This window comes from Hyperolius riggenbachi, chromosome 10, assembly GCF_040937935.1.
Source record: "Hyperolius riggenbachi isolate aHypRig1 chromosome 10, aHypRig1.pri, whole genome shotgun sequence".
Classification (NCBI taxonomy): domain Eukaryota; kingdom Metazoa; phylum Chordata; class Amphibia; order Anura; family Hyperoliidae; genus Hyperolius; species Hyperolius riggenbachi.
In genome coordinates this window covers 121,859,941-121,883,920 of record NC_090655.1, presented here as the reverse complement: position 1 = coordinate 121,883,920, position 23,980 = coordinate 121,859,941, and the positions used below count along the sequence as shown (strand labels likewise).

Below are 23,980 nucleotides of genomic sequence, written 5' to 3'. Positions count from 1 at the left end.
CCTTGAGCGTGCCTTTAGCAGCTGCAGCTCTTTAGTGCTTTGAGCCCAACAGGAGAATAGCGCTATATGAATTATTGTTATTATTATTATTGTGCATCAACTATATATATATATATGTATGTATGTATGTATGTGTGTGTGTGTGTCCTGTGAAAATCTGCTGGATTGCTACACAACAAAGGAGCTGGTCTTAAAGGATATATCCAAGCATATTTAAAAAAACAAGATCCGCTTACCTGGGGCTTCCTGTGCCCTCACCGCAGCTTTGGTAGCTCCCGCTGTCAGGTCAGCTTCCTAGTCGGCTTCTTGTGCACTCCACCGCACGGGTCACGTGTTCTGGCCGCCGTCTCATCAGGTCTGTACTGCGCAGGCGCAGTATTTCTGCTTAAACTTTTGCTACATGCATTAAAGGACACCCAGGGCCACATGCAATTCACTTTTTCACCTGAGTTGTCTCCTGGGTGATAGTTTAGCAACTTGTAAATAAAATGCCTTTTAAACCACCAAAAAGCAAATACTCAAAATAATTTTGACAGTACTCTTTCACCTACTTTTTGGTACTTTATAAAGTGCTGAAAAGTTATTTTAAATCAAAGTTGAAAAACTTTCTCCCAGGAGAAAACTCAGGTGAAAAAGTGAATTGTATATGGGCCCCGTGGTGAAAATAAACTAATGAAATAAACAATTGTATCTATGCTACTTCTCCTAAAAATGACTTTTAAGATATTCCACAGTTTTATTTTATATTTAAATCTACTTTTTAAGTTTTTACTGTGCATTGTTTTTGCTCAATTACACATTCACTTAAGTATGTCAGAGCTAAAATGTATGAACGATTGATCCTTTTTATCTCCTTCCTGCTCTAAGAAGCCATTTTCTGCTAGGAAAGTATTTTCTAGTTGTAATTTCTTATCAGTGAGGGTCACACTGTAGTCTGACCCAGTTCCGACTCAGACAGGAACTGCCACTTACATACCTGATGTTTAAGAAAAAAAGGAACACAGCATAGTGTGCTAGGCACTGTACATACACATGTCTATCTCATCATGTCACATGTCACCTCGGGTATCCTTTAAGATGTTGCTTTTTGATTTTTACATGGGTAGTATAAAACTCCTTTTCCACTAGCTGTGACCCATTTAAATAAGCTGATCGCCAGCGTTTTGCCAATCGGATTTACATGTAAATTGCGTTGCACTTTTCCATTAGCGGGTTTTGATTTTTCGCAAATCACAATTGTCGTGCTGCACGATTATTGGTGTGATTGTGTTTCACTCACAATGGTTCACAGCGCAATCGCAGCAAGGAAAAAGCTTTTGCAATTGCGCTTGCAAGTGGAAAAGGGATCTTGGTCTAGTTTCAGGGTTGGTGCACACCACAAACGGTTCTGAGCATTTTTAAGAACGCTTGCACTTTGAAAAGCTCTTGGCTAATGTATTTCAATGGGATGGTGCACACCAGAGCGATTCGTTTTTTCCCCAAACGTAAACTCTGGTCCTGCAGCATTTTTGCTGATTTCTAAGGCGATTCAGCCTCAATGTTAAGTATAGTATAGGAAAGTGGAAAATTGCTCTGAAAAGCGCTAGAACAGAGCGATTTTCCGCTAGAACAGAGCGAATTTCCAAACGTTTTTGTTAGAAGCTGTTCAGCTACAGCTCTACTGTAACAAAAAAAAATGCTACACCAAAACGCTCCAAAAAATGCTAGGCATGTGTAGACAATCTTTACAACAAGAGAATTTATGCGTGCTCAAACACCAAGTTTAACCCTAACAAATCTGGCTTTGCAAATCTTTCCTAATTGGCTTATAATGAGGCATTGCTCATGCAAATATGCATTTGCTTTCGCATGCCTAACTATGCAGGGTCAAAAACCAATACCACAAAGCGGTTGCCCTGCGGGAATTAGTTCACGCTACATTAGCACTATCCAGGAACGCCATGGGGAGGCATCCCAATGCCCCCATACAACCGGGGGGTCACGGGGCCCCAAGCTCTCTTAGTGCTTAGGAACCACAGCGGCACTCCAGGGGAGTGGCTGGGTGGCGCAGGCGACCCCCCCCCCCCCCAAGCATGGCCAGCGCTGGGGGGGGCCATCCGCACCCACCTCCCAATATTAAATTCAGACATTTATCTTAACGTCCATTGTGTTCTGCTACATGTGCATTAACTTGGGGGCACCACATGGGAAAGGAGTGAAGCATGGGTCACCCCAAGCTTTGGAGCTCAGGGCTGGCTTACAGACAACACTCCAGAGGGGGGGGGGGAGAACAGGTGCAGACAGTTCACCCCAGGGCTCACATGTGTAGAAAATTTCTCTCTCTCTCTCTGTACATGTCTAGAATCGCTCTAAAAAGTCACTTCAAAAGGCGCTGAGCGTTGGCAATTACACTAGAGCTTTTTGGTGTGCACTTGGCCCCCGTAAAAGCTTATTCTTACAGTAGAGCACATTTTAGGACAGCTGAATATCAGGTGGGTAGGGCTCAGCACTGTCCATACAATGAGCTCTTGGCCTAGGCTTATACAGCACTGTCCATACCATGGGTCCTTGGTATGCACAGCACTGTCTACACCAGGGGTCTCAAAATCAATTTACCTGGGGGCCACAGGAGGCAAAGTCAGGATGAGGCTGGGCCGCATAAGGGATTTCACAAAAAAAGTCAATCAGCAGCTACCGCCCACTGAAGCGAACTATTTCGCCTATTTTACCTTATAGTTCGCTTCAGTGCTCCCATTACAAGTAATCTGCCATGTCCCCGCCGCAACACGAGGGCTGCAGAGCCCCCAAATTACCCGGGGGGCAATCCGCCAGCATTTCCTGGAAGAGGCAGAGCTTTCAGCTTCAGCTCTGCCCCTCCTGACGTCAATCTCGCCGCATCGCCGCCTCTCCCCGCCCCTCTCTGCGAAGGAAGAGTGAGAGGGGCGGGCAGAGGCGGCGATGCGCCGCGATTGACAGGAGGGGCAGAGCTAAAGCTGAAAGCTCTGCCCCTTCCAGGAAATGCCGGCGGATTGCCCCCCAGGCGATTTGGGGGCTCTGCAGACCTCGTTTAGCAGCAGGGATTCCGGCAGATTACTTGGGAGCACTGAAGTGAACTATAAGGAAGCTTTTGCCGGCGCAGGCCACAAAATATTGTATCGAGGGCCACAAATGGCCTGCGGGCCGCGAGTTTGCGACCCCTGGTCTACACAATAAGCCCTTGGGCGGCTAGCAGACAGTGCAGCTGCAAGTACCGCGAAATAGGCTGTTAGCAAGACCCTGGGTTCTTACCGTAAATAGCATGACTGTTGCTACAGTAACAAGCATTATTAATGGTAACACTTGTTAGTAACATGCATTACCATAGCAACAGTCGTGCTACTCAACTCATACCAACGGGTGTTGTTAAAAGCGTAACTTGCAATAATTGCTGCTTGAAGTAAGTGCAATATTTCTGTGTGCTGTCTCTGCAAGGCAGTATTAACACAATTGCATGAATCAGGCCCTTAATATAAAATGTTTTTTTGGTTGTTTTCAATGTGCTCTTGAAATAAAAAACACTTTTTTGTACTTTATGCATGAAGACAACTTTGTTTGTATCTCTGAAACTTGTAAGAAGGGGACTATCTGTACATTCTTTTTCATCTTTTTTTAACTCTAAAATGTAAATATAAATAGTATGGCAGTGGCTTGCATGGAGGACGGTAGCATCTTTCCATCACCTTATCTGCTACCATCCAACCTTTCTGAGCACCTCTTCCCTAATCACTGTGCCAGGGCGACCCTGGGGGATCCCGAAACAAATTACCCCAGCACTGGGTCCCACTCTTCATGCCTGGCACACTTTTCCAGCTCTGTGTCTGAGTGGTACCCAGAGATCTGCCGTCATTCGCGGGCAAGGTAGGCCAGTTTGTGCCCCTCTCTCCTGTCTCTCTACCACCCTCGGGCTACATCAAGCGCTACCCCTGGCCTGGCTGGACTCAGACTCCCTCCTAACAAACCCAAGCGCTCCTGCTGTGGATCACCCCTCCTGTTTGACTAATGCCCCAACCCACGGTGCAGGCGGACCGGGATTTTACTCAAGGCCCAGACTTCTCTGGGGTCACTAGGACTCAAAGTTCAAAACTTGCCCTGCTGCTGCACAAAGCCTCCCTAAGCTCCTGTGACCTGTTTACATGGGCTTGAAAGTCTTCTAAACTGAGGGAACAGCCTGAGACACTTGACTTCAGCCTATACTTTCTGCAAGCTTTGCACCTATTTATCCTACATTATACTTAAAGAGAACCTGTACTGAGTACAATTATTTAAAATAAACACATGAGGTAACTTCAAATGAACATTACATAGTTACCTTGCCATCAGTTCCTCTCAGAAGCTCACCATTTTCTTCTGACAATGATCCCTTCCAGTTCTGACAACATTTTGTCAGAACTGAAATATATCAGTTGCTGTCAGTTATATATCAGTTGCTGTCAGTTACAGCTGAGAGGAGAGCTGATGTGTCCATGTTTCCCTATGGCTCAAGTGGGCGATGTTACAGTTTAACAGTGTGCTGACCAGGAAGCTGTTATGGGGTAATAGCCATTTTCAAAATGGAGGACGGAGAATTCCATTGATCACAGTGGACAAACAGGACGCAGGAGAGGAAAAATAGATTAAGGAGTAGACTACACAGGAGGTAAGTATGACTTGTGTTAATGTTGTTAATTTTCAGTTCAGGTTTTCTTTAAGGCACCTTCCCTTACTACTGCCAGATCCTAGCTATATCAAAACGCTTGCTGTCTCGCTGCCCCCTTTCTTGCACTTTGTGCTGTCACTCTTTACCTTTTAGTAAAATAAGCCGTTTTCTTGAAATGTATCACTGCTGAATATATGCAAATTAACCATTGTACCCTTAGAAGCTAAACACACCTCCAGAACCGCTGGAATGCAATGATGTGTCAGCTTGTTAATTTGTGCTGGTTAGTCTGTACCTCTCGGTGTTACAAGCCCTACTACATGGAGCCAAATTAATCCATGACATGCACTGATGAGGATCAAACAATCCGAAACAGTCTGTATGCATGTTGGATTATTATGGCTCTGTACATATTAACAAGCTGACACATCATTGCATTCCAGCGGTTCTGAAAGTGTGTTTAGCTTCTAAGGGTACAATGGTTAATTTGCATATATTCAGCAGTGATGCCTTGGGAGACATCTCAAACTCACTCCAACCTGAATTATCGCAAATTCTTTCTGTTTTAAAGAGAACCCGAGGTGTGTTTAAAGAATGTTATCTGCATACAGAGGCTGGATCTGCCTATACAGCCCAGGCTCTGTTGCTATCCCAAACCCCACTAAGGTCCCCCTGCACTCTGCAATCCCTCATAAATCACAGGCATGCTGTGAGGCTGTGTTTACATCTGTAGTGTCAGTCTCAGCTGCTCCCCCGCCTCCTGCATAGCTCCGGTCCCTGCCCCCGTCCCTTCCCTCCAATCAGCAGGGAGGGAAGGGATGCAGGCGGGGACTGGAGTTCTGCAGGAGGCGGGGAGATCAGCAGACTGACACTATAGAGATAAACACAGCCAGCTCTGACAAGCTGTTTGTCAGCAGCATGGCTGTGATTTATGAGGGATTGCAGAGTGCAGGGGGACCTTAGTGTGGTTTGGGATAGCAACAGAGGCTAGGCTGTATAGGCAGATCCAGCCTCTGTATGCAGATAATATTCTTCAAACCCACCTCGGGTTCTCTTTAAAGGACTTACGAGGCGAAAATCAGAAAAAATGTTAGTTACCTTATTGTAATATCACACCTCAGGGCAGACGATCAGTGCCTCCCCTGTCAGTTTCAGGCGTTCTGTTACCTAAATCCAGGATACATTACAGGCCCCGACCCTCTGCAGGGTCGCCTGAACTGATGAGCTAAGAATTGCCGCTTTAAACAGCAATGTGAGAGTTACTCGTGGCCGCCACATAGCGGCTCCCTCCCCCGCTGTGAGCCGCTGCTAGGAGGGAGCCGCTGCTATAGTAGGCAACCCTGTCCCTGCCGGTATCATCCAGTCACACGCCACCGCCTCCCTTCCCCAACCCGCCGAGCAGCCAGCACATCTATTCTACCCCCTTTTGCGGAGGAATTGCACGCTGACATGCTGTCACTGAAGAGCCGCTGGCTCATGAGCAGAGAGTCACTGAGCCGGCTGGTGAGCCGGCTCACGTACGAGCGGAGTGCGGATAACAAAGAACCGCTGGTGAATCAGAATATTCTGATTCACCAGCGGTTCTTTGTTATCCGCACTCCGCTCGTACGTGAGCCGGCTCACCAGCCGGCTCAGTGACTCTCTGCTCATGAGCCAGCGGCTCTTCAGTGACAGCATGTCAGCGTGCAATTCCTCCGCAAAAGGGGGTAGAATAGATGTGCTGGCTGCTCGGCGGGTTGGGGAAGGGAGGCGGCGGCGTGTGACTGGATGATACCGGCAGGGACAGGGTTGCCTACTATAGCAGCGGCTCCCTTCTAGCAGCGGCTCACAGCGGGGGAGGGAGCCGCTATGTGGCGGCCACGAGTAACTCTCACATTGCTGTTTAAAGCGGCAATTCTTAGCTCATCAGTTCAGGCGACCCTGCAGAGGGTCGGGGCCTGTAATGTATCCTGGATTTAGGTAACAGAACGCCTGAAACTGACAGGGGAGGCACTGATCGTCTGCCCTGAGGTGTGATATTACAATAAGGTAACTAACATTTTTTCTGATTTTCGCCTCGTAAGTCCTTTAAGAAAGCAAACTTTTGTTTTTCTTAACATCTTAGTAAGGGGGCTTTTAGGACCATTGTAGTCCCTTACACACTCCAATGAGTTCTGGGTCACCATGAGCTTGCTGGTTAGTCTGTACCTCTTGAAATGTATATAACAGAAAATACATTACAGAATTTGCATAACAAACACCAGGACAAAGTCTTCAAAGGTTACAAAATGATATTATAAGAAAAGAACATAAAATGCCAGACTATTACAATCAATTCTAAAAGGTCTCTAAACAAACAAACCCTCTGAAAAATGTAAATATTAAGCGATAAGAAAAAGATATGCTATAAACACTTGTGCTGCTATCTTTTCTAATTTGTTCTATCAATGTTAATAATTAATGCAAACACAAAGTCAAGTTTACGTGCAAAGTGGAGTAACCTATAGAAGCCGAACTCCGTGGTCTGAATATAGTATGAACTTTAAAATCTCGCCATTTGCCTTGTTGAGAACAGTTTTCTTGGGTACTATTAGTTATTATTTTACTTGAGCATACAAAATATATAACTAAATACAATCCTGGTTCTGGGCCACTATAACTATGCTGGCTAGTGTACCTTGATTTTTACTTTTGTAAGACTTTGTACATGCAGGATGCATACCTTGCACTGCTAAGGAGAAAGTACTTTGGCACCCTTGTGTGTAGTGCACAATTGTGGTGGACAAAGTGAGGTATTGCTCCTGTGCCTCCAGCCTTTCCCTGTGTACCCCAACAACTTACAGATAATACATTATGGAGAGGTCTATGCTACAGCTCCATCTTGCTGTAAGCACTGCCAGCCTCCTCACTTACTGTATAATTGCGTCATAGAGAGGCTCTTCACTGTCACCCTGCAAATCTGAAATTACATGTGCACAAGTGTGGCCGCAGCTTAGTGCTCTCATCTGCAATTCAAAATGAAATAACATAAATATGTATTATTGTTTTGATGATGGTAAGTATACAGTGTGGGGTATAGTACTGTATTAGCTAGAGCTTTTTTAACATTAAATCCTAAAGAGTAACTGTCAGGCATAAAATAAAAAAATCCATTCTTTATTTATATCTGGTAAAAAGTAATAAGGATGCTAACCAGGCAATCCAAAAGTTAAAATCTCTATTACTTTGCTTGTTGATAAATGATCATTCCCCAGTTTCCCTGACTCTTATTTGGTACACACAAAATTTGGTACACAAAAAGGAAGTTGCAGGGCATGCTGGGTTGTCCTTTTTTTGCTTCTGTACTTCCCCTCCGACTTAACTAATGCAGCCTGATTGGCTGAAGCCTCTTTCCCTCCTGTTTTCCCCTCCCACACCTCTGTTCCTCTCTGATTGGCCAATATTTATCATGCTGAGACAATGCACATTCTATAGTGAAGGGCCGGCAAATCAGGCAGAGGAGACTAAGGGAGGAAATGACATCAGAATTGGCTTCAAAATAGCCACACTTAAAATGGGACATACTAAGAAGGATTTTCTCTTTTTTTTATTGTAGAAAAATCACAAAAATCAAAACGTGGAGAGTGCAATACATATGTTAGTAGAGCAAGTATTTATATACGGGTATGAGTTTTTTTCTGAGATAGTGTGGCTGACAGCTCCTCTTTAAGCAACCAGAAATTACACTTATAGGGCATCAGCGGATCCCCATCAGTGAGGAGCAGTTAAAGTCACTGCCAAAAATGGGCGCAATTGTTATTTATTGATATATGTGGGCGCAATTGTTATTTATCGTAATCTAGAAAGCCGTTACGCTATTTAGTGGGAGCTGTAATTGAATTGAAATTTATTGTATTAGTGTTAGCAGGGATCAGAGGTTGTTAACGTTAGGCACCACTAGGGGGTGTTTCAAGGTTAGGCTCCACCAAGGGGGGAGGGTTCTTAGGGTTAGGCACCACCAGGTGGGTCTTAGGGTTAGGCACCACCAGGGGAGAGTTCTGTGTGAGAGAAGGGAGAGGTTAGGTTATATTTAGGTTCAACATTATCAGTAAATTTACAGATAATGTAATACCACATTTAAACTCTTTTTTTTACCGTTTTTTGTTATTCATCGTTGCGCATCAGCGGATCCCGGTCAGTGAGGAGCAGTTAAAAAAGTCACTGCCAAAAATGGGCGCAATTGTTATTTATTGATATATGTGGGCGCAATTGTTATCGTAATATAGAAAGCCGTTACGCTATTTAGCGGGGGCTGCAATTAAATTGAAATTTATTGTATTATTGTTAGCAGGGATCAGAGGTTGTTAATGTTAGGCACCACTAGGGGGGGTCTTAAGGTTAGGCTCCACCAGGGGGGGTCTTAGGGTTAGGCACCACTAGGGGGGTCTTAGGGTTAGGCACCACCAAGGGGGGTCTTGGGGTTAGGCACCACCAGGGGGGTCTTAGGGTTAGGCACCACAAGGGGGGTCTTAGGGTCAGGCACCACCAAGGAGGGGTCTTGGGGTTAGGCACCACCAAGGAGGGGTCTTGGGGTTAGGCACCACCAAGGGAGTCTTAGGGTTAGGCACCACCAGGGGGGTCTTAGGGTTAGGCACCACCAGGGGAGGGTTCTGTGTGAGAGTAGGGAGAGGTTAGGTTATAGTTAGGTTCAACATTATCAGTAAATTTACAGATAATGTAATACCACAATTAAATTCTTTTTTTTACTGTTTTTGTTATTCAACGTTGCGCTTAAATTGTTATTAACCGATATTGCCAGTAATATTGTTGTTTAGTGTCGCACCAAAATAGCTTGCAACTTTTTCAAATGTTTGCTCATCAGTGCCAGTTAACTGGGTTTGTACTGTAGTTGCAAAATATGATTTATTTATTGGGGTTGGGAGTGTGAGTGTCCTTTAATAGAGGAAGTATAACATAGAAATATGAAACCACAAATATTGTTTTGTTTCTTAAGCAGCAATGTGTCTCATTGTTTTTCTGCTTTGTGTCACAAGCAATAGAACATACATTGAAGTTCTGTTTTTGTGTGTCTGATGGATTTCTGTAAACAGTTATGGCAGATTCTTTCTTCCTTCCTCAAGGATAGATCTAGGTGAATGGAATGATATGAAACATTTTCTTCACCAGTAACAATTCAAGTTATAAAAACATGTACAACAAAAAGGGAGTAAAATATTTAACCTTCAGCTGGTATGCTATACACAATTTTTTGATGAAGATAGAAAATATTCTATTTTCAAAACTTTTAATGGAATACTATTTTCCTTTTGACATAATTGGCTTATATAAATCCTTTGTATTTCACATTATACCATTTCTGTTTCGAACTTTGCAGGCAATCATTTAAATCTCTAATAACAATAGTAGCATAATATTAGTAGGGAGAATAATAGAATAGACTTGCAAACCCAAGGACAAAGGCAACACTACTCAAAAGAAAAGCCATTGAAAACTGAAGTATTTAGAAGCCCATCCATGTGTGATTGCAGGGAATGTTTGTTACACAAGTAGAGATGGCCCAAACGGTTCGCCGGCGAACGGTTCCAGGCGAACTTCCGGTGGTTCGCGTTCGCAAGCGAAGGCGAACTTTTGCGGAAGTTCGATTCGCCCCCATAGTGCACCATTATGGTCAACTTTGACACTCTACATCACAGTCAGCAGGCACATTGTAGCCAATCAGGCTATACTATCTCCTGGAGCCACTCCCCTCCCCCTTATATAAGGCAGGCATCGCCGGCCATTACAGTGCAGACAGTAATTAGGGAAAGCTGCTAGCAGACTCTCATAGGGAAAGATTAGTTAGGCTCTTGTAATCGTGTTAACTTGCTCCTGGCTGATTCTTATTGCTAAAATAGCGCCCCACAACAGCTCTTTTGAGAGCTAATCTTGTTCTTGTGATCTATTTTTTTTCTATGTGTCCCACTGACACTTGTGTTGCATAGACAGCCTTGCTAATTCGTACTGTGTGTGTGCCACTGCCAGCCAGGCCCAGCACATTCAGTGACTACCTGTGTGACCCACCTCATCACAGCATATAACTAGCTGTTGTGTTCAGTGAACCCACCTCATCACAGCATATACCTAGCTGTTGTGTTCAGGGAACCCACCTCACTGCATATACCTACCTTTTGTGTTGAGTGAACCCACCTCACTGCATATACGTACCTTTTGTGTTGAGTGAACCCACCTCACTGCATATACCTAGCTGTTGTGTTCAGTGAACCCACCTCACTGCATATACCTAGCTGTTGTGTTCAGTGAACCCACCTCACTGCATATACCTACCTTTTGTGTTGAGTGAACCCACCTCACAGCATATACCTAGCTGTTGTGTTAAGTGAACCCACCTCATCACAGCATATACCTAGCTTTTTGTGTTCAGTGAACCCACCTTATCACAGCATATACCTAGCAGCCCCCCCGAGATGGACAAAACAGACAAACCAGGTAGAGGAAGAGGTAGAGGCAGACCCAGAGGAAGGCCACCCGGCACTGGCAGGTCTGTGCGAGGTCATGTTGATGTGATTTCGTGCGGCCCTGGCCCAAAGTACAGTGCTCAGAAGAAGGCACATGCCATCAACTCCCAAGATTGTCAGGATGTGGTTGACTATTTAACACAGAACACCTCTTCTCCCGCAGCCACCAGCGCTACTACAAGCACCACATCTGCTGCATTTGACACTTCGCAGGAGTTATTTAGTGGTAAAATCACTGATTCCCAGCCACTACTGCAACAACAAGATGAAGGCGCTAAGCAAGTTACACCGCCTCATATGTGTCAGTTAGGCGACACTATGGACGTAAAGTGTGAGGATGAGGATTATGAAAAAACCTGCTGTTGGTTCAGTTTTGGAGGTGTCTGAGGCAAGCGAAGCTGATCAGGATGATTATGATGATGACGATGATACGGATCCCACGTATGTTCCCAATAGAGGAGATGAACAGGGGGACAGTTCAGAGGGGGAGTCAGAGAGGAGTAGGACGAGTTGCTCAAAGAAACGGGGAGCTCGACGTCAGAAACAGCTGGTGGCAGCGTCCGGCGCCATGTGTCGCCACCTATGGACAGCCAGCCAACATGCCCTTCAACGTCAGCTGCTGATGCCACCATAATGCCATCACCTCAGGGGGGCTCTGCGGTTTGGACATTTTTTTAGTGTGTGTACCTCAGATCGGAGCAAAGCCATCTGTACTCTCTGCCAGCAAAAATTGAGCTGTGGAAAGGCCAACACCCATGTAGGGACAAGTCACAAGGCACCTGGAGAAAAGGCACAAACTGCAATGGGAAGAGCACCTGAGGAAAAGCAGCACACAAAAGAAAAGCCACCCTCATTCTCCTCTTCCTCCTTCAGGTGCAGCGTCTTCAGCCGCTTTCTCCCTTTCACCTTCACAGCCACCCTCCTCCACTCCGCCTCTGACCTTGAGTGGTTCCTGCTCCTCTGCCCATAACAGCCAGGTGTCCGTGAAGGAAATTTTTGAGCGCAAGAAGCCAATTTCTGCCAGTCACCCCCTTGCTCGGCGTCTGACAGCTGGCGTGGCGGAACTGTTAGCTCGCCAGCTGTTACCATACAAGCTGGTGGACTCTGAGGTCTTCCGTAAATTTGTGGCCATTGGGACACCGCAGTGGAAGATGCCAGGCCGCAATTATTTCTCTAAAAAGGCGATACCCAAACTGCACCGTGAAGTGGAGAGGCAAGTGGTGTCATCTCTGGCACACTGCGTTGGGTCAAGGGTCTACCTGACCACGGATGCCTGGTCTTCCAAGCACGGTCAGGGCCGCTACATTACTTAAACAGCCCATTGGGTCAACCTGGTGACCGATGGCAAGCAGGGAGTACGTGGCTGTGCAGCGGACCAACTTGTGACACCTCCACGGCTTGCAGGCAGGCCTCCTGCCACCTCCTCTCCGCCTGCTACATCCTCTTTGCTGTTGTCATCCTCCTCCCTCCTTGGCTGGTGCCGCGATCTCCTCTCCAGCTACACAGCCCCAGCTCCCCAGGGCCTATGCTGCATGCCAGGTACGACGGTGTCACGCCATCTTAGACATGTCTTGCGTCAAAGCGGAGAGTCACACTGGAGCAGCTCTCCTGGCTGCTTTTAACAAACAGGTGGATCAGTGGCTGACCCCCCACCAGCTGGAGATCGGCAACGTGGTGTGTGACAGTGGCAACAATCTCCTTTCCGCTTTAAATTTGGGAAAGCTGACACATGTACCCTGCATGGCACATGTGCTCAATCTAGTCATTCAAAGATTTGTGTCAAAGTACCCAGGCTTCGAGGACGTCCTGAAGCAGACCAGGAAGTTGTGTGGGCATTTCAGCCGGTCTAACATGGCCATGGCACGCTTTGTGGACATTCAGCGGAGAAACAACTTGCCGGTGAAACGCTTGATATGTGATAGTACGACTCGCTGGAATTCGACCCTGCTCATGTTCTCTCACCTGCTAAAACAGGAGAAAGCTGTCACCCAGTACCTGTACAATTACAAGAGAAGGACACAATCTGGGGGGATGGGGATGTTCTTGCCCCCGAACTGGACACTGATGCGAAATGCATGCAGGCTCATGCGGCCATTTGAGGAGGTGACCAACCTGGTGTGTCGCAGTAAAGGCACCATCAGTGACTTGATCCCCTACACTTCCTGGAGCGTGCCATGCGTAGAGTGGTGGATCAAGCTGTGGAGGAGCGTGAAGAGGAACAGTTATGGCAGGAACAGTTGTGGGAGCAATTTGCATCAGAAAAAATGTTTCCTCAACACCTGCGGCAGCACAGAGGGGGGAGGAGGACAAAGAGTCGTGTGGGGAAGATGAGTCAGTCTTGGATGATGAGGAATGTGTTTCTGTGGAGGAGGAGGAGGCAGTGGGAGAAGAAAATTCGCAGCAGGCGTCGCAGGGGGCTTCTGCTGCTCAACGTCCTCATGGTATTGTTCGTGGCTGGGGGGAGAAGGAGGAGGACTTGACGTCACTGAGGAAGAGCAAAAGGAGATGGATAGTACGTCTGGATCCAACTTTGTGCAGATGGCGTCTTTCATGCTGTCTAGCCTGTTGAGGGACCCCAGTATAAAAAAACTCAAGGGGAATGAGCTGTACTGGGTGGCCACACTACTAGACCCTCGGTATAGGCACAAAGTGGCGGACATGTTACCAACTCACCTGAAGGCAGAAAGGATGTAGCACATGCAGAACAAGCTGGCAAGTATGCTTTACAATGCGTATAAGGGTAATGTCATTAGCACAACCCCATAAAGTAGCCACTGCCAGTTATCCTTCTCCCATGTCCACGCAGGCAAGGACAGGACGCTCCAGCGATCTCATGGTGATGTTGGACATGCGGACATTCCTTAGGCAAACGCCTCGCCTTAGCGCTTCCGGATCCAACCTCCACCAACGCCTGGACCGGCAGGTAGCCGACTACCTGGCCTTAAGTGTGGATGTAGACACTGTGAGCAGCGATGAACCCTTGGATTACTGGGTGCGCAGGCTTGACCTGTGGCCAGAGCTGTCCCAATTTGCCATCTAACTTCTGTCTTGCCCTGCCTCAAGCGTCCTGTCAGAAAGGACCTTCAGCGCAGCTGGAGGCATTGTCACTGAGAAGAGAAGTCGCCTAAGTCACAAAAGTGTTCAGTACCTCACCTTTATCAAAATTAATGAGGCATGCATCCCGGGGGGCTACTGCCCGCCCGAAGACTAAGTCAGTCCCCACACACAGCATCTCTGCCTGCAGGCTGCTTGCCTTCTCTGCCACCACCAACAGGGTCCTGGACTCCAGGCGGATTTCTGAATTATTTTTTTTTTTTAAACAACATTTTATTAAAGATTTTGCTGCATATTTTAAATACATACAGAAATATTTTACTTAGACAAAGTGGCCCTTTCTGCATTCACATTCTTGTCTAGTAGATATAATTGTTAAAATATACAACTTTTTCCCTTACTACCCCCACCCTTCTGCTTCCCTCCCTCTTATGTTCTCTCTGCTGTCCGTCCCGAAGGTCCAAATTCCCCCCACCTAGCCTAATCTCAGCTTGCCAAGAGTACCCAACAGGTCATTGGTAGCATACCATTCAGTATATTTAAATGGAGACATTATATCTTGTATTTCAGGTTGAGTAAATGTGTGTTCAATAAAATGTTTCCACATTTTAAAAAATGACTTGGTATATTTATCTTTATATGATAGCGCTTCCAGTTTATCCAAGGTGAACCAATGTAATAGTTCTTGCTGGAGATCCCATATTGTAGGTGATGATGGGTAGATCCATTTGTTGAAGATAACCTTCTTGGCAGATGCTAGGATCCTGTGACAAAGAGGGGATAGGTTCACTATAGGTTGTTTTTCCTGTGAGTTTTGATGGTGATCTGTGTCCAAAAAGTGAAAAAGTAGCGTCTGGGGATTCAGAGAAATCTGTTTGCGAGTTACCTCTTTAGCATATTCACCCACATCTTTCCAAAACGACATGATGTTAGAGCATTCCCATAGACAATGGAAAAGGTCTGCCTGAGGTTGTTGGCATTTGGGGCACCAAGGTTTATAGTAAGGTGGGGGTTGTCAGTATTTTATATTGAAGGCAAACTTAGCACGGTGTATTGTCTTTAAGTGGGATTCTCTCCACGTTTCATTTTTTATGTGTTGCCGGTAGTTTAAGTTGCCTTCCAGGATTTTTGGGTTGATATTTTCGTCTGTGATATGCTTTGTCCAGGGGCGAAATACTGACGAGGCAGATTTCCTTCCTAGTCTATATAGCAGTGAGCGTTGAATTGATGACAGCGGGAGCCTGTTAGTTCCTGGAGCCAGAAAGGTATCAAAGTCATTAAGAGCCATTACATTGGTTAGGTTTTTGACAGTCTTGGATATGTATGATTTGACCTGGGCAAAAAAAAGATAATGATGTCTTGGCAGATTATATTCGACCCTTAGCTCTATAAATGATTTCCATCTATGTTCCTGGAGATTTAGCAACTGACCCAGTTTTATTAGACCTTTGTCTTCCCATATCCCAAAACCTTTATGGGACAGGCTTGCCGGAAATTCAGGGTGACCCCAGAAGGGCATATACTTGGATAGTATATACAAAGGTAACTCGCACACCAGGCAAAAAGTGAATGCAAAAAGTCTGTATTTCAAAATGTCAATAAATAGAAATAGCGACAATACAAATGGCAAACAATGGCCTGCTTAGCAGACATCACAGTGTGGTGAACATGATACAGATCACACTAATGGAGTCAAGTTAGAATACATACAGAAGCATAAACCTAAACATCAATCATAGTAATGAGCTGTACAGATTATATCAAGCAAAATGCACAAAGTCATGACTCCATGGTGAAAAGAGTATACCCTAGTATGTATTCTAACTTGACTCCATTAGTGTGATCTGTATCATGTTCACCACACTGTGATGTCTGCTAAGCAGGCCATTGTTTGCCATTTGTATTGTCGCTATTTCTATTTATTGACATTTTGAAATACAGACTTTTTGCATTCACTTTTTGCCTGGTGTGCGAGTTACCTTTGTATATACTTTGGCATTTAGGGCCACTTCGGGCCCGTTTTACAGACTCAGCACCCATAGCATCCTACTTGAGTTTTTATGATTAATAGGGTGTGCAGACCTTTTTTGTAAATAGGGCATATACTTGGATACCTGTATGGGTAGACCGAACATCTTACGAAGTTCTTTCCATGTTGCCCATGTATCTCGTAAGATCCCACATTCTCTAAATTTCCTGGGCAATTTGCCAAATTTAGTGTGTAATATTGCGGTAAGAGACCAAGGTTCAGTGAACGCTTGTTTTAAAGGGGTGTTTGAGAATTGTTGGGTGCCACAAATCCAATCTCGCACATGTCGAAAAAGGCAGGATAAGTTGTATAGTCGAATGTCCGGCAATCCTACCCCAGCTAGATCTCTTGGGAGTTTCAGCTTAGCTAGGGCAATTCGAGGTTTTTTTCCCTGACCAGATAAATTTAGAAATAGCTTGTTCAATATCACTTATATCCTTATGTTTTAATAACAGGGGTATGGTTTGCAAAGGGTAAAGTAGTCTGCCAAAAGTGACAGATTTGACCAAGGCTGTTCTGCCCATGATATTAAGGGGTAGGTTTTCCCAATTTTTTAATTGGCGCTTTAGATCTGAGATCAAAGGGGTGTAGTTTAGTGAATAGACGTCACTAGGATTTTTGGATATGGTTATGCCCAAGTATTTGACTTTTTTAACTATTTTTATGCCTATTTGTGCAATTTGTAGTTGACTTGTGTTTTGGGAAGACAGCATCAATAACTCACTTTTGGAGGTATTGACTTTAAAGCCACTAAGGCTTCCTACATCTTGGAGTAAATTGAAGACCTGTTGGAGTTGTTCTTGTGGCCTGGACATAAAAAGCAGGATGTCATCGGCGAACATAGTTTGAGTCACAGTTGTGTCTCCAACAGATATGCCCTGTATCTTTTTACCAAGTATTCTGGCCAGTGGCTCTATTGCCAAATTAAATAGTAGAGGGGACAATGGGCAGCCCTGGCGAGTGCCCTTATATAATCTAAACGGGAGGGATAAGAAACCTGGTGTGTAAATTTGTGCAGTGGGGGTTTCTTGAAGAGAGGAGAGCAGTTTCATAAAAGTGCCTGAGAATCCCATATGTTTAAGTACTAGGTTTAGCCAAGACCAATTAACATGGTCAAAGGCCTTTTCGGCGTCCAAAAATAGAATTGCATAATCTTTTGATGTCTGGGGATACAATTTGGCATAGTCTAGTACTGTTAAAACTTTCCTTATGTTGGCTATCGCTGATCTGCCTTTAATAAAGCCAGATTGATGTTCTCCTATAATGGTGGGAAGGATCATGGCTAGTCTATTTGCTATAATTTTAGTTAATATTTTTAGATCTTGGTTTATAAGTGAAATGGGACGAAAGGATTCCAGAAGTAGGGGGTCTTTCCCTTGTTTGGGTAGAACTTTTATATGTGCAGAATTTGCAGACTTGGGGAGTTTACCTGATTCTAATATGTCATTAAAGACCTTGACCATGAGTGGGGCAATGTCTAGTTTCAAAATTTTGTAGAATTCGGCACTTAGGCCGTCTGGACCAGGTGCTTTACCATTGTTCAATGATGTGATCGTTTCTAAGATATCTTCTAAAGAGATTGGTGAGTTTAGGGTGGCTAAATCTGATTCGGACAACAGGGGGAGCTCTGCCTCTCGAAGTATGGCGGAGATTTTTTGTTGATCTGGGTTCGATACGTTTTCAGTATATAGGAAGGAGTAGAATCTCTTAAATCTGTCGTTGATAAGTTTTGGGTCATGAATTAGATCCCCTTTCTCATCTTTTAACGATGCGATATGATTAAATTCTCTGGGGTTTCTAGCTAGATTGCTTAACAGCTTACCCATTTTATTTCCATATTTATGAAATTTTAATGATTTGTATGTGGTGGATAATTTCTCTTTGGTTTTAAACCACCCGTCTACTTCGGCTTTTGCTGTGGACCAGGTCTTTTTAGTGGTGTCATTTGGATTATTTTGATGCTGTCTTCCCGCTTCCCTGACTTTGGAGACCGCTTCTATATATTTTAATTGTGCTTGTTTCTTTTTATAGGCTAAATGGGCTATAATTTTACCTCGTAAGACTGGCTTAGCTGCTTCCCACAGTAAAAAGTGGTCTTGGTTATGTATTTTATTATCAGAAGCATATTCCATCCACCATTGCTTTAATAGAACGCGAAATTCCTCATCATCATAAAGTTGGTTAGGGAATCGCCAAATGATGTCTGTCCCTCTTGGCAATGATTCGTATAGTGTGACAATCATTGGTGAGTGGTCGGAGATAATCAGATCTCCTATTTCTGAATTTTGTATTTTGTTTAGCAGGGTTTGTGAGACCAGTATGTGGTCTATACGTGACCACATATCATGTGGGGCAGAGTAATGTGTGTATTGCCGATCATAAGGATGGAATATCCTCCATGAATCTACCGCTAGTATATCGGTGGCAAAGTTGGTTAGTTGCTGTGCCTTCTTCTTATATAAGTAATTGACCTGTTTTGTTTTAGATCTATCTTCTGATATATCAAAGATTGCATTATAGTCGCCTCCTATCACCCTTTTCTCTATAGGAGTAGAGAGGATTTTTGTTTTTATCTCATCAAGAAAGTGAAGGTTATCGTTATTAGGTCCATATATATTGTAAATATCTATTTCTTCAGATCCCTGCTTGAGTCTGACTCTGACCCATCTCCCACCAGAATCGCATTCTGAATCAATTATTTGGTGTGACAAGCGTTTATGTATTAAAGTTATTACGCCAGCTTTTCTTGCGGCGGCTGGGGAGTAAAATACCTGGCCCACCCATGTTTTTTTTAATAACTTGGCATGGTCACCGGAGAGGTGGGTTTCTAGCAGCAGTGCGATATCAGCTCGCCAGTGTTTAAGCTGCTTGAGGACTTGTGACCTTTTTTCTGGCGTACGAAGACCCTTAACGTTCCATGATACTATTTGGAATGTCATTGATTCAGTGGCAGAGGAGTCAGAGATCGGCCCATAGCGTAGGGAACCCGGATACCCCCATGATCAAGACAGCAGAGAGACCCTCCCCCCCATTTTCCCTTCCCCCAACCAGAAAGTATTAACCTAACATTATCTAAATATCTTGGTTTATAAACATCACAGTTGAAACGATCTGAAGTTTGCATAGTAATCATGTATCTGGTTATTAACTGCATGTTAATTGACTTCACTTCTTCCCTACAGTGCAGCTTCTACAAACCTGACAAGTCAGAAAAGCGTGACTGCCATGTAAGCAAACCCGTCAACTCTATTTCTATGTCATAGTTTAAAGAAACATTGTTTACAACGCCCACAGTTGGTGAGATAAGAGCATAATGTTCAAAATCAGACCTTTTTTATACTCTTAGATCTGAAGATCTTTAAGTTGTGTCTTCAGCTCCCTCTGTTTCGGATTTCTGAATTTTTAAGGCCGCTGCTAGCAGCAGCCGCTATACTGATTTTTCTGGTGCATGTACATGCCTGCCTAATTTTTCTGGCTGCACTGTGGCTGCAACAACAAAACAAAAGGCATGTACATGTGCCCATTCCCCTTCTTGATCATTACCTTGCCGCGGTGAAGAGGCTTGCGTATCACAATGAAGCAATGACCGCCAGCTATATGAGTGTCTCGGGAGGGGGGGGGGGGGGGCACACCAAAGATAATAAGGTCATTGCTTCATTGTGGACAGACGAAAGTTGATCAGCTGGACAGGCACTGTTGTTCTATCATTGAGCTACCACAGCCCGACGACCATATGGGCTTGAACACCGCCATGGCTTGCACTCTCACGATGGTGTGCACCAGTCCAGCACGGCCGTCACTACGCAAACAGCTGTTTGCGGTGCGTTACACAGTGAGTTTGGTGTGTCAGTGTGAAGCAGTACTCTAATTACACTCCCTGATTGATGTATACACATGCAAGATGTTTGAAAGCACTTTAGTCCTGCAATTTAGCATTCAATGTGATTTCTGCCCTTAAAACGTTGCTTTGCATCAAATCTAGATTTTTCCCTGGGACTTTTGGCATCTATCCCACTCATCCATGCCCCCCTCCAGGTGTTAGACCCCTTGAAACATCTTTTCCATCATTTTTGTGGCCAGCATAATTTTTTCTAGTTTTCAAAGTTCGCCTCCCCATTGAAGTCTATGGCGGTTCGCAAACGTTTGCGTAGGTTCGCGAACCGGGTTTGTGTAGGTTCGCAAACCAAAAATTGGAGGTTCGGGCCATCTCTATACACAAGTAATGTAGTAGACTTCTAAAGAATAATACCATCAATTGCTGTATGATGTCATGGGTGGAAGTGTATGCAGGTATGAGATACATACTCACCTTTATGAAGGCCCTCTCTGTAGTTTTTGTGTTTAAATATTCCAATGTATGATGTCACACTTGTCCAGATTGCTTTACCCCTCTCTTCTGGCCACTACATGCCCTCTACAATTGGTACATCCCTCTACAATTGTTACATCGACAGATATCCCGTAGATCAGGTATGTCAAACCGGTCCTACGAGGGCCGAGATCCTCACACATTTTTGATACAGCTCAAATGAATTGCTGGGTCTGAATCAGGAAAGGTGTGGTCCATCAGGTAGAACACATTCTTTCTTTCTCAGTCCATCCTAAACTCTGGCATGGATCTGGCCCTCCAGGCCTGGAGTTCGACACATGTGCCGTAGATAATATAATAAACTGAACAGATGTGGAAGTGTATGTTGAAATGCCTGAGGATTTTCAAAGAGGAAGCAACCTTTGATGATGGAGAGTATGCATAGTATATCATACTTGTGCACACCTTCAACTATGCCATAATGTGGTGATAGAAGGTTTTCGATAATACCTCAATGATTATTGAGTGTTATTAACGTGTGCTGCAATGTGTTCTGATGTTTAGTGTGTTCTGTAGTGGTTGAGCTGCTGAGCCAATCCAAACTTGATGATTCAACTTTGATCCAAACTTGAAATTGAAGTCCACTCTTACAAAAACAGGCTGTTGCTGGCCGCTGAGAACACATTGCTGGACGCGAGTGCTTAGAGGAGTCTGACTCCCACCTCCCTAACAGCAGCTGATTTGCAGCCATATAAGCTGATTTGCAGCGACAGGCAGATTTTTGCTTCTGAGCAAATATTGCCTTGATAAAGGAGTCCTACGTGGCTCCGAAACATTGGCTATAAGCTTTTACATGGAACCAATATAGATTTTCCTTGGATGTGCCCCCTCTATACTTGTTGAATATTGCATAAAGGACGTCATCCCTCTTTTCCAGCTGTTGCACTCCCCCTAGAGACAATGGGTTAAATCCTTTAGTGTCTGTGAGACAACACTACAAATGTGACACAAATCGTCTAAACAATCCTATGCACCCTAGGATACCTACACAAAATTGCATTTCTGACATCACCGAATACTTAACCACTTATATCTACTTCAGTTCCTGCACAGGGGTGTAGATATACGTATATTGCCACGACCAATCACCGCTAGCTTCCACGTGGGTACTTGTTGCCGCCCGTTAGAGGGGAGATCAATGAATGGTAACACAGTTCGACATGCCTGCTTCATTGTATCTTCTGGAGTAACATGTCCACAACTTACTTTCTGTTAGCTTAATTATAGCATGCCAGTAGGAAATAATGTGTGAGGACATCTTGTGGCCAAATAGTAAAATTACACCTACATACATTTATTTATAAAAAAAACACACACATACATTTAAAATTAACCCCTTACCTCCCACACTCTCCCATAAATACCTAAATTAAAAAAATAATTTTATATATATATATATATATATATATATACACATACATATATATATATACACATATATATATATATATATATATATAAATATATATATATATATATATATATTTCTCTCATCATACTCCAGGACAGCTCACCTGAGATTACCATTGAGTCCCTCCCCTATGGAAACAAATGCAAATTAAATCAATTAACCAATCAGCCCCTGGCCGCACCCTATATAGCCAGTCCCTTCCTTCCCCTCCTCAGTTCTTCATTGTTTCCACTCACCCATGGACTAGTGCAGAGTTTTTATTATTTTATGCACCGTAGGGGAGCGTGTTATAGCACCTATGGTAGAGATAGGTTTTTTTCCCCATGAGAGAGCAGTCTATGCTTGTGTTGGCAGGGCGGATGGAGGTGTTGGCAAGGCCGGGGGGCTGGAAACACTACCTGTCGGCGAGGAACGCTCTGGAGGAGAGCCGGGAGCGCCCTTTCTCATGGCCGCCGTTTATGAATAGTTGCAGCGTCTTCCTGGAGGCAGGAGGTCACGTGGACGCGTTCCGGAATCCGGAAGGAGCGGAAGTAGTAGCGCGGAAGCTCCGCCCACCGCAGTGCGAGTGGTGATTCAGCCGGAAGGGGTTCTTTGACCTCGGGAGGCGGGGCTGAGAGCGGAGATCAGCTTTTAAGCTGCGTGGGCCACGTGAACGCGGGCACGCTGTCAGTGCGGACATGGAACAAGCGGAGGCCACCGCAGACAGCAGGGTACCAGCTGCGGATGAGACAGCTCAGCAGACTCAGGTACTAGGCAGTTCTGATCCCTACACAGGTTAATGTTTGGCAGGGTGGAACTGACAGGCATTGTTTGTGTCTTGTTTTGCAGGAGGTTAGGAAGCATGCAAAGTCAGCCCAAAAGACAAACAAGTGCTCTAAATGTGGGGATGTTTTACCACCTACTTGTTCTAGGTCCTCATGTGACAAGTGTAGGCATAAGGGGGATGCTAGCACAGATACTAATACGGTGATGATAGACTTAATGAAGTCAATGAAGAGAGAATTGACAACCACATTTGCGGCCTTCAGAGCTGCTTTCCCCACGCAGCCACAGTCCCAGCCTCAGGCGACGGTACAGCCCCAGGCCCCCCCCCCCCGCCCCGGGCGATACCGGCCGGAGAGCAACCGCTGGAACACGGTCCGCAGCGGCCATCACAGGGGTTGCCTGCGATTTTGGGGCTAGTTGAGCCTGACTCTCCCAATGAATCTTGCGAGGAGGGTTCATGGGAATCATTGGAGGAGGGGGAGGCTGGAGATTCAGAGGGCCAGACAGCTTCCGCATCTATAGCGGCCAGGTATCTATTTAGTGTGGAGGATACAGCAGAGCTTTTAAAGGCTGTATACGAGTCCGAGAATATCCAGGACTCTACTCCAGCCACATCGGTTCAGGATGATATTTACAGGGGACTGGAGGAAACCGGTACTAGAACGTTCCCGGTGCACAAATCTATTAATAACGTGATATCGGCTCAGTGGAAACAGCCGGAAAAGAGATTATTCATACCAAAGTCATTTAAGAGACTTTTTCCCTTTAAGCAGGAGGATCAGGATGTATGGGGAAAGTGCCCTAAATTAGATGCGCCATTAGCCCAGTACTCTAAGGCAGCAGACTTGTCCTTTGAGGACGCGGGCAGCTTAAAGGATCCAATGGATCGTAAGGCAGAGATTCTTCTGAAAAGAGCATGGCAGGCAGCGTCCTTTGGGTTTAAGCCCGCCATTGCAGCCATCTGCCTAACGCGGAATTTGGAGAAGTGGATGAGGGGGTTAAAGGCACACTTAGTGGCAGGTACCCCACATGAAAAAATCTTGGAATCCCTACCAGTCATGTCCAAGACAGTGGCCTTTTTGGCTGACGGGGCCACTGAATCTTTAAGGTCCACAGCCAAGACAACTGCTCTCATAAACTCCGCTAGGCGCGCAGTGTGGCTAAACACGTGGGAGGGGGATGTATCCTCCAAACATCGGTTATG

General features: G+C 45.0%; 1 protein-coding gene across 5 annotated transcripts in view; it reads left to right on the top strand.

The window, feature by feature from the left end:
* LRRC20 (leucine rich repeat containing 20) overlaps positions 1-23,980 on the top strand; it is a 576,862-nt gene that overhangs the window by 359,483 nt on the left and 193,399 nt on the right. The window contains exon 5 of one of the 5 annotated variants that reach the window (XM_068257850.1): positions 19,414-19,458. The exons of the other annotated variants lie outside the window; for them this stretch is intronic. Coding sequence (XP_068113951.1) covers positions 19,414-19,433 — 20 coding nt within the window. The 3' untranslated portion in view covers positions 19,434-19,458. The remainder of the gene's footprint in view (positions 1-19,413; positions 19,459-23,980) is intronic. 5 annotated transcript variants of the gene reach the window in all.